General features: G+C 40.4%; 1 protein-coding gene across 2 annotated transcripts in view; it reads right to left on the bottom strand.

Annotated features, from left to right (window-relative positions):
• Positions 1-19044, bottom strand: part of Epha6 (EPH receptor A6) — a 979971-nt gene that overhangs the window by 22200 nt on the left and 938727 nt on the right. For both annotated transcript variants that reach the window (XM_055594395.1, XM_055594404.1), the window contains one exon: positions 14902-15051. In XM_055594395.1, coding sequence (XP_055450370.1) covers positions 14902-15051 — 150 coding nt within the window. The remainder of the gene's footprint in view (positions 1-14901; positions 15052-19044) is intronic.

A 19044-nucleotide genomic window follows, 5' to 3' on the forward strand; every position in this document is an offset into this window, starting at 1 on the left:
CTTCCTTCCTTCCTTCCTTCCTTCCTTCCTTCCTTCCTTCCTTCCTTCATCTTTCTGTCTTTTTTTTCTTTTTTAAAAATGTGTACGAGGTCGTTAGAGCTTCTGGAACTGGAGTTACAGAAAAATTATGAGCCACAATGTGAGCCTTTTGTAAGATCAGTCTTTAAAGCCATCTCTCTAGCTCATGCTCTGTCTGTCTGTCTGCCCTTTCTCTCTTATTTTCTGCACAGTTGAATATCACAAGAGACTATATAAAATGGAGTTATTTGTCCTAATAGGTTGGTAAGAGAGTAGAAGAATAAGGAGTGGTATGAATTACAGGACTCTCATAGGTTAAAGAGTTGCTAGTGAAAATCATTATCTCTAACAATTGAAAGTTACACTCAAAAACCTCCTCCCTGAAGACTAACTTTCATAGTTCCAGAAGGTGCTATGCAAGTTGCCATTGGAGGGAAGTGATTAATAGCCCTATCTTCTATGATGTTTGTGAACCACAGCAACGACCAGCATGGCAAGATGCCCCTAAAGGTTCAATGTGACACTGAAATCTTGAAAATCATTAACACTTGTCTAATTGTACTTAAGGCCTACTGAACACTGGGAAATCATGCTTGGTAGTGAAAATCTAGCCAACTACCCAGTGGCAAGTGGGGTTTAGAAAATAACTTTTAATCTCTACTAAATTATGATTCTTTACTATATTCTAAATACTTATTTTTATACCCACAGAGAGGTGTGGCTCTTAACCCTTACTAAAGAAGCATCTCTTTGTAACAACTGACTATGGGTGCTCTGCTCTGGTGTGGCATCTCTAACACAGCCCCTGAGCGGAAGGCCCAGGGAACATTGCAGAAGATAAAAAGCTTAACAAGTCAGAAGACCAGAGAATTTGTATCTCCACGAAATGACAGGAAAACTACATCTGTAGTTATCTGTAGATAACTCAATAATATGGTTGCCTAAATATGACTTGAACAATGGTAGTACAATTTTTTTAATTGTTTTTTGAGACAGAGTTTCTTTGTGTAGCCTTGGCTTTCCTAGATTCACTTTGTTGACCATGCTGGCTTTGAACTCACAGCTATCAGCCTGCCTCTGTCTCCCTGAGTGTCAAGATTAAAGGTGTGCCACCTGGTGCACCACCACACTGGGCAGAACCAAGTTTTTATTTTCTAGATCTGTTACTGTGACTTACACTTTTTTTTAATTTTTAATTTTTTATTAATTACAGTTTATTCACTTTGTATCCCCCCATAAGCCCCTCCCTCCCTCCTCCCCTCCCAGCCCCACCCTCCCTCCCCCTTCTTCTCGCTTGCCCCTCCCAATTCCACTGATAGGGGAGGTCCTCCTCTCCTTCCTTCTGATCTTAGTCTATCAGATCCCATCAAGAATGGCTGCACTGTCATCTTCTGTGGCCTGGTAGGGCTGCTCTCCCCTTAGTGGGAGGTGATCAAAGAACAGGCCTATCAGATTATGTCAGAGGCAGTCCCTCTTCCCATTACTATGGAACCCACTTGGACACTAAACTGCCATGGGCTACATCTGTGCAGGGGTTCTAGGTTATCTCCATGCCTGGTACTTGGTTGGAATATGAGTCCCTGGGGGACCCCTGTGTTCAAATTTTCTGGTTCTGTTGCTCTCCTTGTGGGGTTCCTGTCCTCTCCAGATCTTACTATTTCCCACTTCTTACTTAAGATTCCATGCACTTTGCCCATTAGTTGGCCTTAAGTCTCAGTGTTTGCTTTGATAATCTGTAGGGCAGAGCCTTTCAGAGGCCCTTGTGGCAGGTTCCTAGGTTGTTTCCTGTTTTCTTCTTCTTCTGATGCCTATCCTCTTTGCCTTTTGGGATGGGGATTGAGCGTTTTAGTCAGGATCCTCTCTCTTGATTAGTTTCTTTAGATGTTCAGGGTTTTAGTAGGTTTATCCTATGTTATATGTCTATATGAGTGAGTATATACCATGTGTGTCTTTCTGCTTCTGGGACAGCTCACTCAGGATGATCCTTTCAAAGTCCCACCATTTACCTGCAAATTTCATGATTTCCTTATTTTTCATTGCAGAGTAATACTGCATTGTGTAGATGTACCACAATTTCTGCATCCATTCTTCAGTTGAGGGGCATCTAGGATGTTTCCAGCTTCTGGCTATTACAAATAAAGCTGCTACAAACATGGTTGAGCAAATGTCTTTATTGTATACTTGATTGAGCCCCTTTTGGATATATGTGTAGGAGTGCTATGGCCGGATCTTGAGGAAGTGCTATTCCTAGTTGTCTGAGAAAGCGCCAGATTGATTTCCAGAGTGGTTGTACAAGTTTACATTCCCACCAGCAGTGGAGGAGTGTTCCCCTTTCTCCTCAGCCTCTCCAGCATGTGTTGTCACTTGAGTTTTTGATCTTGGCAATTCTCTTGGGTGTAAGGTGAAATCTCAGGGTTGTTTTGATTTGCATTTCCCTAATGGCTAATGACATTGAGTATTTCTTTAAGTGTTTCTCTGCCATTCAATATTCCTCTAGAGAGAGTTCTCTGTTTAGCTCTGTTCGCCATTTTTTAAGTGGATTACTTGGTTTGCTGTTTTTCAGCTTCTTTAGTTCTTTATATATACTGGATATTAGCCCTCTGTCAGATAAAGGGTTAGTGAAGATCCTTTCCCAGTCTGTAGGCTGTTGTTTTGTTCTGATGACAGTGTCCTTTGCTTTACAGAAGCTTTTCAGTTTCATGAGGTCTCATTTATTGATTGTTGCTCTTAGAGCATGTGCTGTTGGTGTTCTTTTCAGGAAGTTGTCTCCTGTGTCAATGAGTTCAAGGGTATTCCCCACTTTTTCTTCTGACTGATTTAGTGTGTCCGGTTTTATGTTGAGGTCTTTAATCCACTTGGACTTCAGCTTTGTGCATGGTGATAAGTATGGATCTATTTTCATTTTTCTACATGTAGACATCTAGCTGGATCAGCACCATTTGTTGAAGATGCTATCTTTTTTCCATTGTATGGTTTTGGCATCTTTGTCAAAGATCAGGTGTCCATAGATGTGTGGGTTTATTTCTGGGTCTTCTGTTTGGTTCCATTGATCCAACATTCTGTTTCTATGCCAGTACCATGCAGTTTTTATTACTGTTACTCTATAGTACAGCTTGAGATCAGGAATGGAGATACCTCCTGAAGATCTTTTATTGTAAAGGATTGTTTTAGCAATTCTGTGTTTCTTGTTATTCCATATGAAGGTGAGAATTTTTCTTTCCAGGTCTGTAAAAATTGTGTTGGTAATTTGATGGGAATTGCATTGAATCTGTAGATTGCTTTTGGTAAGATGGCCATTTTTACTATGTTAATCCTGCCAAGCCATGAGGATGGGAGATCTTTCCATCTTCTGATATCTTCTTCTATTTCTTTCTTCAGAGACTTGAAATTTTTTTCATACAAGTCTTTGACTTCCTTGGTTAGGGTTACTCCAAGGTACTTTATGTCATTTGTGGCTATTGTGAAGGGTGTTGTTTATCTAATTTCTTTCTCAGCCCTTTTGTCTTTTGTATACAGGAGGGCTACTGATTTTTTTGAGTTAATTTTGTATCTGGCCACTTTGCTGAAGGTGTTTATCAGCTGTAGGAGTTCCCTGGTAGAGTTTTTGGTGTCACTCACGTATACTATCATATCATCTGCAAAGAGTGATAATTTCACTTCTTCCTTTCCAATTTGTATCCCCTTGATTTCCTTCAACTGTCTTATTGCTCTAGCAAGGACTTCCAGCACTATGTTGAAGAGATATGGAGAGAGTGGGCAGCCTTGTCTTGTCCCTGATTTCAGTGGGATTGCTTTAAGTTTTTCTCCGTTCAGTTTGATGTTGGCTGTAGGTTTGCTGTATATTGTCTTTACTATGTTTAGATATGTGCCTTGTATCCTTGATCTCTCCAATACTTTAAACATGAATGGATGCTGGATTTTGTCAAATGCTTTTTCAGTATCTAGGGAGATTATCATGTGCTTTTTTTTTTTTCAGTTTGTTAATATGGTGGATCACATTGATGGATTTTCGTGTATTGAACCACCCCGGCATGCGTGGGATGAAGCCTACTTGGTCATAGTGGATGATATCTTTGATGTGTTCTTGTATTCGGTTTGCAGTATTTTGTTGAGTATTTTTGCATCAATGTTTATAAGGGAGATTGGCCTAAAATTCTCTTTCTTTGTTGGGTCTTTGTGAGGTTTAGGTACCAAGGTGACTGTGGCTTCATAGAATGAGTTTGGTAGTGTTCCTTCTGTTTCTATTTTGTGGAATAGTTTGAAGAGAATTGGAGTTAGCTCTTCTTTGAAGGTCTGGTAGAATTCTGCGCTGAAACCATCTGGTTCTGGGCTTTTTTTGGATGGGAGACTTTCGATGACTACTTCTATTTCCTTGGGGGATATACGACTATTTAATTGCTTTACCTGGTCCTGATTCAGTGTTGGTAAGTCGAATCAGTCAAGAAAATTGTCCATTTCATTTAGATTTTCAAATTTTGTGGTATATAGACTTTTGAAGTAAGTCCTAATGATTGTTTGGATTTCCTCAGTGTCTGTGGTTATGTCTCCCTTTTCATTTCTGATTTTGTTGATTTGGATGGTGTCTCTCTGACTTTTAGTTAGCTTGGCTAGGGGTTTGTCTATCTTGTTGATTTTCTCAAAGAACCAGCTCTTGGTTTCATTGATTCTTTGAATTGTTTTATTTGTTTCTAATTGATTGATTTCAGCCCTGAGTTTGATTATTTCCAGCCGTCTACTCCTTTTTGGTGTGTCTGCTTCTTCTTTTTTTAGGGTTTTTAGGTAAGCCATTAAGTTGCTTGAATGCGCTGTCTTGAATTTCTTCTTGAAGGCACTTAGTGCTATGAACTTTCCTCTTAGCACTGCCTTCATTGTGTCCCACAAGTTTGGGTATGTTGTGTCTTCCTTTTCATTGAGTTCTAGGAAGACTTTAATTTCTTTCTTTATTTCTTCCCTGACCCAGCTGTCATTTAGTAGCAAGTTGTTCAGTTTCCACTTGTGTGTGTAGGCTTTTTGCTATTTCTGTTGTTGTTAAGGTCCAGCTTTATTCCATGGTGATCAGACAGGATACAATGGATTATTTCAATCTTCTTGTATCTGTTGAGGCTCACTTTGTGACCAACTATATGGTCTATTATGAGGTGCTGAGAAGAAGGTAAATTCTTTTGTGTTTGGGTGTAAGGTTCTGTAAATGTCTGTCAGGTCCATTTGATTCATGACCTCGTTTCTTTGTTTAATTTCTGTTTTGTTGACCTGTTCTTTGTTGAGAGTGGGGTTTAAAGTCTCCCACTATTAATGCATGGGGATCTATGTGTGGTTTAAGTTTTATCAATGTTTCTTTTACAAATGTGGGTGCCCTTGTATTTGGAGCATAGATGTTCAGGATTGTGATGTCTTCCTGGTGGAATTTTCCCTTGATGAGTATGAAGTGTCCTTGCCCATCTCTTTTTATTAATTTTGGTTGAAAGTCTATCTTATCAGATATTAGAATGGCTACTCCTGCTTGCTTCTTGGGTCCATTTGCTTGGAAAGCCGTCTTCCAAACCTTTACCCTCAGGTAATGTCTATCTTTGTGCCTTAGGTGTGTTTCTTGTATGCAACAGATTGCTGGGTTTTGTTTACATATCCATTCTGTTAGTCTGTGTCTTTTTATTGGAGAATTGAGCCCATTGATGTTGAGAGAGATTAGTGACCAGTGGCTGTGAGATCCTTTTGGTTTTGATGTTGGGTGCGGTCATAAGGTTGTGTGCTTGGTTGCTTTTTGTTTTACTGTAGTGAGGTTAATTATTTCCTGTGATTTCTTGAAAGTAGCTAGTTTTCTTGGGTTGTATTTTCCCTTCTAGTATCTTCTGTAACGCTGGATTTGTGTGTAGGTATTGTTGAAATTTGTTTTTGTCATTGAATATCTTGTTTTCTCCATCTAAGAGGACTGAGAGTTTTGCTGGGTATAGTAGCCTTGGCTGACATCTGTGTTCTCTTAAGGTCTGCATGATATCTGTCCAGGCCCTCCTGGCTTTCATAGTCTCTGTTGAAAAGTCAGGTGTGATTCTAATGTGTTTGCCATTATATGTTACTTGGCCTTTTTCCCTTGCAGCTCTTATTATTTTTTCTTTGTTCTGTATACTAACTTTTTTGATTATTATGTGGCAGGAGGATTTTCTTTTCTGGTCTAATTTATTGGATGTTCTGTATTCTTATTTTCTTTCTTATTGGATGTTCTGTATTCTTATTTTCTTTTCTGGTCTAATTTATTGGATGTTCTCTTGTATTCTTATTGGCCTCTCCTTTAAGTTGGGGAAATTTTCTTCAATGATTTTGTTGAAAATATTTTCTGGGCCTTGGAACAGAGAATCTTCCTTTTCCTCTATTCCTATTATTCTTAGATTTTGTCTTTTTATGTTGTCTTGAATTTCTCGGACGGTCTGTGTCAGGAATTTTTTAGATTTAACATTTTCTTTGACAGATAAATTTATTTCTTCCATTGTATCTTCCACACCTAAGATTCTTTCTTCCATCTCTTGTAGTCTATTGGTTATGCTAACCTCTGTAGTTCCTATTTTCTTCCCTAAGTTCTTTCTCTCTGCAATTTCCTCCATTTGTGTGTTCTTTAATTTTTACAATTCTATCTTCAGATCTTGAGCCATTTTTGTTGATTTCCTTCATCTGTCTGACTGTATTTTCCTGTTTTTCCATCACTTCTTTCAGCTGTTTTTTTGAACCAACCTCTGTTTCTTTTATTTCATTCAGTGCTTTAAGCATCTCCTTTCTAAAGGCCACAAACTGTTTGGCTGCAACTTCCTCTATTTCTTTACGGATGGCAATATTCTGTTTGAGTTTATCTTCCTCTTTGTCTTTACGTATCTTATTTGTTTCCTCTGTTATCATCTTCATGAGCATAGTTGTTAGGTCATCTTCTTGGATTTCAGTTATGCTGGGGTGTCCAGGGCTACTTGCCCCTGGGTAACTGGGTTCTGGAGATGCCATATTGCTCTGTCTTTTGTTGCTTGAGCTTTTAGGCTGGCCTCTACCCATTGGGCTATCTTAGGTGTTTGAGATTAGTTTCTGGTGGTTCCTGGGGATCCTGTGGTGGAGAGAATCCCCTTGGCAGAAAGCTGGTTTTTCTTGAAGAAAGTCTTCTCACCTTTTTGGTTATAGCCCCTGGCTGGCTGGCTCAGGAGTTGCTGCTGCTTACCTCAGGGATAGAGACCTGAGTGGTAACTGTGGTCTTTGTTAGTCGAGAGGGTTCTCCTCTCACCCAGGGAAGTCCTGAAGACAGCTGCCCTGTTTCTGGGTTTCTTGCTGTAAATTTAATGATCAGCTGCTGTGACACAGTTGGACAGCTGGCACGCAGCTACTGTTTATGCCAGTGTCTGAAGCACAACTCAGTGATGGCAGCGCGGCCCCGCCGGTCTGCAAGACTTTCCAGGGAAGGACTGGATGATTTAAGTCAGTACAGTTTCCTTCCTTCTCTGTGGATTCTCTGGAGACAGGAACTCCTAGTCTCTTTTTTGCCCTGGGGTTCATCGCTCAGTCTCCACCAGCTAGCTGGTGCGTAGAAACTGCCTGTGTCTGAAGCACAACTCAGTGATTGGTGGCACGGCCCACCGGTCTGCAAGACTTTTTCCAGGGACGGATTGGGTGATTTAAGTCAGTATAATTTCCTTCCTTCCTTGTGGATTCTCTGAAGACAGGGACTCCCAGTCTCCGGTGTTTTTGTGTCCACTGATCAGCCTGGGAAGGTGATCAGGACACGCAGGCGTGTGGCTCTGGTCTGGGGACCTAGTGCCTGCGCGACCCCGCATCTCCTCTGGGTTCTGGCTGGGGACCTGAGAGTGGTCCAGACCGATTCCCACACCGTGGGGGTTTTCTCTCACCTGAAAAACATGATCGCTGTTGTTTTAGGGCCCAGGGTTCAGTCTCTTGGTCATTGTACAGGAAATGTTGTCTGGCTCCTCAGATGCCCTGTTCTCCTGGCGCAGCCATCTTGTCCCCCTCGTGACTTACACTTTTTAAGAAACATAAAGATCGGGTCCCAGACTAATTTATTTAAAATTTTTATTTATTTATTTTTAATAAAAGAGGGCAGTGTTTTCATATCTCACGGCCATTTTCCTGGTGCGAAAAGCAAACTTTTCTTCCTTGCAACTTCATTTTAAATTCAGAAACATATTGGGCGGCTTGTAATATTACAATTCTTTGGTCTACTAACACTATTCAAAAATCTATTTTTTAAAAAGTCGCTGAGTGCAGATGGAAAGGAAATGTAAAATACTCTTTATGTAAATGACCAGCAGAGAACAACAACAAAGCAAAAACAAAAACAAAAACCCATAAGAGCCCAAAATGGCAAATATTTTCCTTTTGAGTGGAAATCAAAGGGGTAAAGATGCAACTCCTTTGTGTGTGTGTGAAAACACTATAGATGCTGAATGTTACCTAGTTTTGTGATCATGTAGTTAGAAAAAAAAATACGCTATTTTTTACCCTCAAAGTTCCAGGTAGCACCAACCTATATGAGTTACTGGTTTCTTCTACGTGCTTTGCTAACTGAATTATTTATAATGGTGATTCACTGCATTCTTTCATCTTCCCTATTACTCTTGTCTCTGAAGCAGGCGTCCATCCATCAGACAGCTGTAATTAGTGCTCATTTAATTAAGAGAGTGCCTATCAACCAGATGCCTGGACACCAAGAGTGTGAATTCCTGAAAAGCCGAGAGGAGGCCATTTTCAAGATGACTTCAGTGGAATACATATTCAAATCAGGGCAAAAATTCCCTCTGTAAAATGGAAGGTTGAAATGATAGGAATGGGTTTTCAGCAATTTACTGTATCTTACACAGATCATTACACAGGGACCATTACATAATATAGTTGAGTTCGGAAAAATCCAATCAGTGAAAAAAAATTGAAAACGACTGGACTCTCCGAGTCATAAAATCACACTGCATTTCTAGGTAAGTGGATTCTGTACATCCTTCGGTCTTGGCTGCAGTGCTGACCCCTGAGAAGGGTTATAGAATTATGAGGGCGATCAAGAAATACAGAAAACAGATATTTTCTTCCTTCTTCAATTCCAGAAGGATGCTTCAAACCACACCATTTTCAAAAATAAAAACCTGAAAGATACACCCCATTTTCCCCCTTCAAGTGAGTTTCAGAAAGTAACCTAGAGGGAAAACTCATCATTATTAAAAATGATGGAGTGAGGAGAAAAGACCCAAACCCCGCAGCAGCACTGTGCTTCCTCCGAGCAGCCTCAAGAGAGATGTTCCCTGATGTCTTCAAGGGAAAGCGGAGGAGCTACGTGGCAGAGTCTAAATAATAGCGCACCCAGGAGGCAGCCGAGTTTCAAAGGCCTTTTTAGCATCATCATGTCCGGGAAAAGAAAACAAAATCCCAGATTACAGTCTAATAGAGCAGTAGCTCTACCGAAGTCGCTTCTCATTTGAGTGAAGCTGGCCTTTTGCCTACCTACTGACTCTGTGTATTTGGTTATTTCCTGTTCCCTGCTGTTCATCTTTTGCTTCCCCCTCCCCCCCAACACCCGTGAAGCTCATTACCTGGTGCACATTTTGGAGCGGAGAGGCGCGCGGTGCCCTTGGTGCCATTTTTGGAGCTCACGCACCACGATGTATTCCCATTATGTAGTAAATTACAAATGATTTTGAACTTGAATGAGAATAACATACAGCGTTACCTTGACCTAACTTACAGAAATGGAAGATAAACTTCACATGCTTGAAAGCATCAAGACATCCCCCACCATCAATCTGCCTGAGGATTGATTGTTTTGGGTGACGGGATAGTTCTGTCATTCATTAAAATTTGACTGCATTGTTTGTAAGAATTGTAACAAGGAGATAGTGCGTTTCATGAAAATTTAACACCAAGGGATAAAAAAACTGCAAGAGACTTTATATTTCTCAGCAGCGATAGGTCAGCCTGCGTCCTTCTGCATGCAGGAAGTAATGCAAACACTTGGGTGTGATGGAGTAGCATGCATAATTAAAGATCCTTTGGTCTTATTAGGTCGAGCTGTTGTGGAATGCAGGCGCCTTTGAATCCTGGATTTTACAGTTTAGGGGTAAAAGCAAGTCCTTTTGGATTAAGCAGGGACTTGAAAGACTTGGGTAGATCACTGATTTTTTTTTTTTTTTTCTAAGCTCCAGTTCTCTTACCTGGAAATGGAAAAAATACTGGCATCTACCCCAGAGAATTATCTTGAATCTTAAGTAAACTAATCACCGAAAATAGCTGTTTTACGTTAGCCAACTCTTCAGCTCCTAGTCTGTATTTTGAACTAGGAAATTTCGTTCATTTAAACACAAGGTTATTATTGACAGGTAGAGAATCATTCTCATGTTTTAAATCTTTGTTTTATATATTTATTCTGTTATTCCAATACTCTTTATGTTTTTGTACTTTGACATCTTAATGTATTAATAAAGCTTGTTACTTAAAAAAGTTATCAAACAATAACAACAAAGGTGATTCATAGTAAACATATAAAATCCAAGGTTTTGCTACCCAAGATTAATTAAACAATGTACATACATATGTACCAGGTACTATCAATGAGTGATGTAGTATTTCTTCAACAGCTACAGTTGGTTATTTTAAACTCCAGGAAATGGAATCTTAGAAAGCTTAAACCATTTGTCTAAGTGTTGGGTCAGTCGAGCCTGGGATCAGAACTTAGAGCATTCTAGCTGTATTATCAGTAGCTCTTCACTGAGGGGTAATTTTTTATCCTCCTATCTCTGATAAGACAATAACCAGAGCCTTTGTTGTGGTTGTTTCAGTACTGGAATTCTACTGGAATCTAGCATGTAGAGGCTGGTGGTGCTGTTAAGCATCAATTGCAATGTTCAGGACACACCTCAACCCAAAATACTGACATGCTGATGCTAAAAGACCCTGCAGGTCTTTGTAGTTTGCCTGGTTATTAGATTAGAATACAGCAATACCCTATTAACTTTTTGGTGTCACACAAAAGTGAAACTACAATAAAGCTCTTCTTAATAATGACAAATACCTCAAAAGGGTGTCCAAAAATTAAACCAAACAAGCAAATCAAAGAAACCTACACATATTCTAGCTGCATAACTACCTTCAACTTGGAATCATTCTCCCACTCCATATGACTATGGGAAATTTTGCAGTCCTAGTACTCCATTTACCTTAAGGAGAAGGCTGACATGGAGACCTAGCTTGGATAATGAAAGACCTTGCTTCCCTGATGTGGGTTTAGATCAGGGTTGAGCAGAGCCCTTGTGAAGGCAGCCAGACTTCTTTAACTTTGGGATTAACACTGTAAATTTAGAAAGGCTTCATAGCCCTATTGTTATGCTGAAATCTTGAGCCTCAGGGAATGAAGCAGTAAAGAAAGTGAGTAGAGAGAAAGAGTCTAGAATCATAGGCTAACACTAAAGCACTGTATGCCCAGATCCAGTGTGCTAATTAATCTGCTTTTTCATAATTTTTTTTAAAAGGGGCGGTCCTGATCTAGCCTATTAGGTCTCATCAGGACTGGCTGCATTGTCTTCCTGTATGGCCTGGTAAGGCTGCTCCCTCATCAGTGGGAGGTGATCAAAGAGCCAGCCACTGTGTTCATGTCAAAGACAGCCCCTGTTCCCCTTACTAGGAAACCCGCTGGTACACTGGGCTGCCATGGGAGGACTGCCTCATCAGTGGATTGGGGAAGGGCATGGGAGGAGAAGAGGGAGGAAGGATGGGAAGAGGCTACAGCTGGGATAAAAAATGAATAAATCGTAATTAATAAAAAAATAAATTAATTCAAAAAGTCTTTTGGTTCAAGTTAGTTTGTGTTGTTTTTTTCATTAATAATCAGAAAAACCCTTTATGACAGTATTTGCATGCTTTCGTGGAATACATATTTTAAATAACCATATTGTAGTCATATAGTGTTTTATTACATTGAAAAAAAGAAAGCATAGCATATGTCCTTGACAGTGTCAATCAAATTGGATGTGTTTGTAAGACTTATAAAGTACCAGAACGTCATCTCTATGGTGACATAGTGGGTTCCTGTAAGTGAAAAATGTCTCCTTAATTCTCTTTTATGTTTCCGGAGCAGAGTGAGAGCTCCATACAGGTGTACAGCGAGTAAGATCAATCCGAGTATTGACATTTCCACCTCTGCAACCATTTGTTGCTGTTGTTGTTGTTGTTATTATTATTATTATTATTATTATTATTATTATTTTGCCCTGAAAATCTCCAGACTTCTTTCATCAACTTCTTTACAAAATATATAACCTGTGCAGGCACTGTGACACATACCCTTAGTCCCAGCACTTGGGAGGAGGAGGCATGGGGATCTCTGAGTTCAAGGCCAGCATGGTCTGCAGAGCTAGTTCCAGGACAGTCAGGATCACACAGAAAAACTCTGTCTTGAAAAACAAAGAAACAAACAAGCAAACAAAACAAAACACCCAAGATATATAATCACTGGTCATATTCTGTAGTACCCAGTGTGCAATGTAGAATACTAATCTGGAAGTGTATGCTGCCTGACCTCTGCGCATGCACCTCTAGGTTCTTCCTAGAACCTCATTAAGTTCCAGCCTTTCCTTAGTGCTATGTGATCATCCTCTTTACCCTCCCTGTGAGGGACAGTGTTCAGCATCCGTCTTTCTGCACTTTGTTATTTCATCTAACACAGCGGAGGACTGATTTTGCTGCAGGCTTGCCCGCCATGCACACCTGGTCTGGCGACTGGCACATGTTTAATAAGGACTCGCTGAGTGGCTAAGCATCTGGCACTGGCTATTATATTTTGTTCGTTTTTATGGGATAGTTCTGTGAATTCTGCTTTTCTCTCTCTCTCTCTTCATTTTCCTTCCCTAATGTACAATTCCACTGACCTTTGGGAAACTCATTATATTACTCACTAACACAGATTCTGCAGACTCAGAATTGTTCATTGTAATAAAATACACCATAGTCTGCAGAACAGAAAAACTATTTCCTAAATACAGTCTGAAATTTCCTAAACTCATTAGAAACCATAAAACATTGTAACGTTCCATTTGATCTATGCCCGCAGCTTTGTTAAACTCACCAAAATGCAGTAAAAGTGTATAAAACATTGAAACAGAACTAGTTGGACTTTCATTCCCTGTCTCATTACTTTTTTTTTTTTTTTAGAAAGCATCTAGGTTGGAAATGGCCAAGTGTAAAACCATACCTGAATAATTGAAGTTGCAATGATGGACAAATGGACAATAGACAGTATTTGGGCTGAGCAGTTGGGAAGTATGTTTAGTTAAACAGAATTCCAGCCCCCATTCTTGTAGCGGAAGAACATACTCATGAGAAACCTAAGAGATTTTTTTAGCACATTCTGCTTTTATCTGTTAATGTGTTGATCTGAAGGCCTCAAAGTTTGGCTCCCTAACTCCAGCCTCCACTTTTTCCCTCCCTGTTCTCTCCTCCTTGAACATTCTTTGGTAACTCACACAAGATGGTGAAACCACAGCGACTGAGATCCTACTTTGGCTTTGGGTGGAGAAAAGTTCAGTCTGGTGCTGGGAACAAATGAGAACAGGCTCAGTGTCAGGTGATTCCTGGCTATAATCTCTTCTCCTGTTCCAGATACAGCTCCTGTGGCCAAATGAGGCGCAATAGACAGAATCACTCTCTAAATGGTCGTCTTGGATGCTAATCATCAAGATCTATGTCCAGAACTGCTGGGTGGACTGTTGGCACAGTCCAGGCAGGGAGAGTCTGACAGCAGGATCTGGACTACAGTAGGTAACAATTAAGATCAATGTACGTGGTATTCTGAGTTGAAATGGCCACTCCCCGCAGAAGCTGCCTCCTCAAGCAATCTGTCTTGCGCCTTGGCATCCCCATTGTATCTGCTCTGCCCCACGAAAGTCCTGTCTACCTTTGGCGCCTTGGCAGAGATCAGGAGAACGCTACACTCGAGAAAGAAGAACGTGAATCCTTTGCTGAAATAAATGCCGTCAGCGCCTCTTCAGATTTTAACTGGAGTAAAGAAATGCAATGCGGCAGTTAGTTATGCTCCGTGTATGTTTAGGGATGATTTACAGTCACATAGCTAGCTTTGCATCCATGGATTCAAAGTCTTATCAGTGCTTATTTCCTATCACTATGGCTTTAGAAACCACCAGGTGCATTGAGGAAAGCAAGCCAATTAGACAAACCTGGATTATGAGATGAGACAGTGCGGAGAGAACACATTTGTCTGCTCTGACCTTGCCCTCGCTTGCATTGTTGGGATATCTGTAATTCTTATTACTGTCTCTATGACTGTGGGGAGATCATAGAGGCTGAGAGTATGAACCTATCTGAGCTGTAATGTTATCAACCACAAGTGTAATTGCTACAGATAAAACAGAACCGAGAGAGAGAGAGAGAGAGAGAGAGAGAGAGAGAGAGAGAGATTGCACAGAAGATTATGGATCTCAAAGAACATTGAGAGATGACATTCATCGATAGTGTTGCCTGAAAGCAGTCACTCTTTTTTTTTTTTTTTTTTTAATGTACTATCTAAGCCTAGGCTAGTTTGGACTTTACAGTGGTGCACGGAATTGCCCTGTGGACGAAATGAAAAGCCAACAACACGCTTCCTTTTGTTTAACTGTAGGCGGGCACCCTTGCTGCCCTAGAACAACGAGGTTGTGTCAGGTAAGACGAGTGTCCGGCACGCAGCCCAGCTCACTCAGTCAGCTAGAGGTGGAATGTTCCTCAGTTTCTCCAGACCGCCCTCCCTCTAGTCCCTTGTGAAGCCGGCAACAAAACAAGGGTTGACCTGAGAGAGAATCAAAAGAGTTTTTCCCCCTGAAAGTTAACGTGCTTGTTTCCCCAGAACGACAGAACTGTCCGTGTACTTACATCCTGGTTGGACATTTCCCAGTACGGTCTCTCTCCGTAGGACATCACTTCCCACATGACAATGCCGTAGCTCCAGGCGTCGCTGGCTGAGGAGAATTTTCTGTAGGCAATAGCTTCCGGGGCTGTCCACCGTATGGGAATTTTCCCACCCTGAGATAAAATAAATAGGATATTTCTCAGTTGGCTCACAAGGATATTAACACACACACACATTCCATTTAAATGTCTCTTGTTTGCAATCCGTAAGTACTTGATAATACTGTTGGCACTTTAAATTGAAATAGAGAGCTGGGATAATGTTATAATGGCAGAATTTCTCCCCTATAATTATTATTCAGGAAAAAAATAGCTTTAATGGGGGGGAAAGTCTCACTTTGGAAGGATTTTATTTCATTCATTAGAGAAATTTATTTTTACTTTAGATTCACACAATTAAACACACTATTATGCCATTTGGAGAAAGTTCCAGATTATGGGACATTAAAAACTAAATATTATTCAACATTCATTAAGCACTGTATTACGTTTATAAATAATAATGAGACTGAAGTTCTATTCTAATTGAAGACAAATGGGTTAAACAGGCTGAGTAGCCTGTACCAACTCCACATTTAGAGAAGAATGTTATTTTCTTGCTTTGCCTCAGCCATGATTACATTTATTAAAAAATATTCTATACCATGATACAAGAGCAGAGGAGTAGAAAAGCTTTTATTTTTTTTTATATGTTAAGGTACTTTGCATTTTTTTCCTTCAGTGTTCAAGTTTACATCTGAATATTGTAGAGAATAAATTGCACAAATTTATACGACTTAAATGCTAACGTCTGTCATTGTGTTACACTTAACTTTTATTAACATTTATTACATTTCATCTGTTGAAACACTCTGTAAATCCCTCTTTACTGTGATGACAAGAATAAAACAATTCATCCGTTTGATTTATAGTAATCTTTAAAATAATCTCAGCCCAGAATTGTCGCGTTGCACAGACGTAGGTGACGGTGGCGCCACTAGATGGCGGTAGAGAACAAGGCGCGGCTCCGTCTAACTCAAACCTGGAAGAAGGCTTCAGTTCTCTGAAAAATTATTTTCATCAGTCAGAACCCTCCACCACGGGATTGTTCCAACATCATCAGCATTTTCATGGGCACAGTATCTGAGCTCGCAATGTGCACAAAATCTGTGTTAAGGGAAGAGTAGGGGAGGAGCAGAGAACAAAATCTATGTATTTTGTTTCACTCTTGATGATTTTAGGGTTGGCAAACTTATCTTTTAAAGGTGAAATTCCTTAGTATTATGTTTAATTTCTTAACACTCGAAACACTGGGAACTTCAAGAGAAAAAGGATTAATCTGAAGTAGAAACAATGTAGGCTTCATAAGGCAAATGATAGACTTCGTGGAATCCAGATTTCAGAGCTGCCTGGAGAGCAAGTGTTAGGACCCCTGGTTTTACAGCTGAGTGAGCAGTCCCAGAATCAGAGACCAAGAATTAGATATTCCTTGGTATCTGAAGTCTGCTAGTGTACAGATGGCAGGATGGAATTCTGGTAAATAAGCATAAATATTTGACCTGGGGAGTTGGGTACATAACTAATATAACTTAATAGAACATAATTTAATATAACATAACTAATTTTAGTTGATATTTTAACAGATATCTTATCATGATGTGTTGCAATCATATATCATAGCAGGAGCTTGGACAGGAGCCTGAGGCCTAGGATTTCCATGCTTTAGTGCAGTGGTCTGCTAAAAGCTATTGAGGAGAGACCAGAAAATTACATTTATGAAGTTAGTGAAAGCAATTTAACTGGGTGAGGTGGGCAGAAAAGGGGGAAGGTGTCATTCTTCTTATTTTCTCCTTTAAATTTTTTATTTATTTGTGTGTGTGTGTGTGTGTGTGAGAGAGAGAGAGAGAGAGAGAAAGAGAGAATGGGAGGGAGGGAGGGAGAAAGAGCATGACTATGAAGGCCAGATGAGGGTGTCTGTTCCCTCGGAGCTAGAGTTATACAGGTGGTTATGAGTGGCCGGAAATGGATGCTGGGAACTGAACTTTGGTCCTCTGGAAGAGCAGCCAGCACTCTTAACTGAGGAGCCACCTCCTCATATACACCGCCATCTTCCTAAATACTTAATCTTTAACCTAAGGCCAGTTAGCCAGAAAAGCAACTAAACAACGACAGTCACACAGGACTCACAGTTAAATGTGAGTTCTAGGCAAACAGAAAATAGTTGCCTTGGAGCAGCAGTGGGCTGTTGTAATTCTAGCCCATGAAGGAGTTTTTTTTGGAATGGTGTGTTCCAGCTAGCACATAAGACTGGCATTTGCCATAGATGAATAAATCAATCATCTTTCTTCTACTATAATTAAAACATGCATCCTGTATTTCAATTTATTAAATTTGGCAAACCCTATTCAACTGCACTAAAAAGATATTGTAAATGCTGTCTTGAACAGTAAGTGATATTCTTTTGTTGTGATTCATTTATTCTTTTCTATGTGCGTCAGTGTTTTTCTTGCATGTGTGGTGGTTTCACGTCCCCCAGAACTGAAACCACTGGCCACTGTGACCCACCATGTGGGTGCTGGGAATCAAACCTGGGTCATCTAGGAAGAAGAGCCAGTGCTCCCAACCACCAAGCCATCTCTCTAGCCCCCCATTAAGTGATATTCTAAGGAAGCTGGTGTCATCTCACCTACTTGCCTGTCCATTTGTTGAGTCTTAGACGTGTTCCACAGGGCAGTGTAAAGCAACAGTTAATGGTGACTTTGTCTATGTATTTATTGACTTGTAAATGATATCCTTATCCAAATGATTGGCACATGCATACAAATTTGTATTTCAAACAACTTTCACATGGTGAACGTGAATTTTATCACTTTCCTTCTTGAGATTTTCTTTTCTACCCAAAGGGAAGATATTAAAAACATCTGACAAGCCGAATTGCTACCTGTTGTGAACTGCATTTACTCTAAATTCGCATGTTGAAGCCCTAACTGACAGTGTGGCTGTATTAAAGGAGACTTAAAAAAAAAAAGTAATTCAGGTTAAATCAAGTCATAAGGGGATAACCCAATGTGACTGGTTTCCCCATGGGGGGGGGATGAAATGACAGCAGAGAATCTACAGGCACAGAGAAAAGGCCATGTGAGGACACCCTGAGGAAGCAGCCGCCTGTCTGTGAGCCAGAGAAGCTTCCAGAAGAGCCAGGCTTGCTGACACCTTGGTCTTGGACTCCAGAACTACGAAGACTAGATTTTTGGTGTTTAGGGCATCCAGTTGGTAGTATTTTTCTCATGGCAGCTCCAGCAGAATAATTATTACACTACCCCAATTAAAAAAAAAAAAAAAAGAAGAACCGGTTTGATCTTTGGTCAAATGAACACCAGTGCAAAATGAACAGTACATCTTCATTTCAAATTCTTCTCCCAGTGCTGTCTGGAAATGGAAAGTGTGAGCCAGAATAATCTTAAAATAAAATGCAAAAAAAAAAAAAATAAATAAAGGGAAAGACATTTAATGTAGAAGATGTAATTTTAAGTAAAAAAATGCATGAATCTAATAGTGGGTTGAAACTAGCATGCTTCTGAGCTCACATGAGACAGAGATAAGGAAATGTTCATAGTTTTTTTTTTTTCTTTCTGGTGGGGAATACTAAATGTAGTTTATTTCGAGTTGTAACATGTGGCAGAGAGGGAGAAAGGGAGAGAGGGAGGGAGGGAGAGAGAGAGAAAGAGAGAGAGAGAGAGACCCTTAAGCCTTGGGCATGGTTTCAAATCTCTGTGTTAAGCGAAATAGAAATCTCATTTGTACACATGTGTAGTGTGTGTACCCAGCATGCATCTATGTGCATGTTTGTGTGTGGGAGAGAATGAGGCAGCCTGTACCGTTACACACGTGGGGTGCTCCCATAGGGAGGTCAGAGAACAACCTCCCTTTCAGTCCTCACTGTCCACCTTGCTTGTGGTTTGTCCGAGTGCAGCTGGCGGCTAACTGGACCCTAGGGTTCTGTGGTGTCTCCTGGGCCCACCTCCCATCTCACTGTAGGCGTGCTTAAATTACATATGCATGCCGCCTTACACAGACGGCTCTTTGTGTGTCCTGGGAATTGGAACTCATGTTGTCTGAGTTCTGTGG

Source organism: Psammomys obesus, unplaced genomic scaffold (assembly GCF_907164565.1).
Source record: "Psammomys obesus unplaced genomic scaffold, mPsaObe1.curated_primary_1811, whole genome shotgun sequence".
Classification (NCBI taxonomy): domain Eukaryota; kingdom Metazoa; phylum Chordata; class Mammalia; order Rodentia; family Muridae; genus Psammomys; species Psammomys obesus.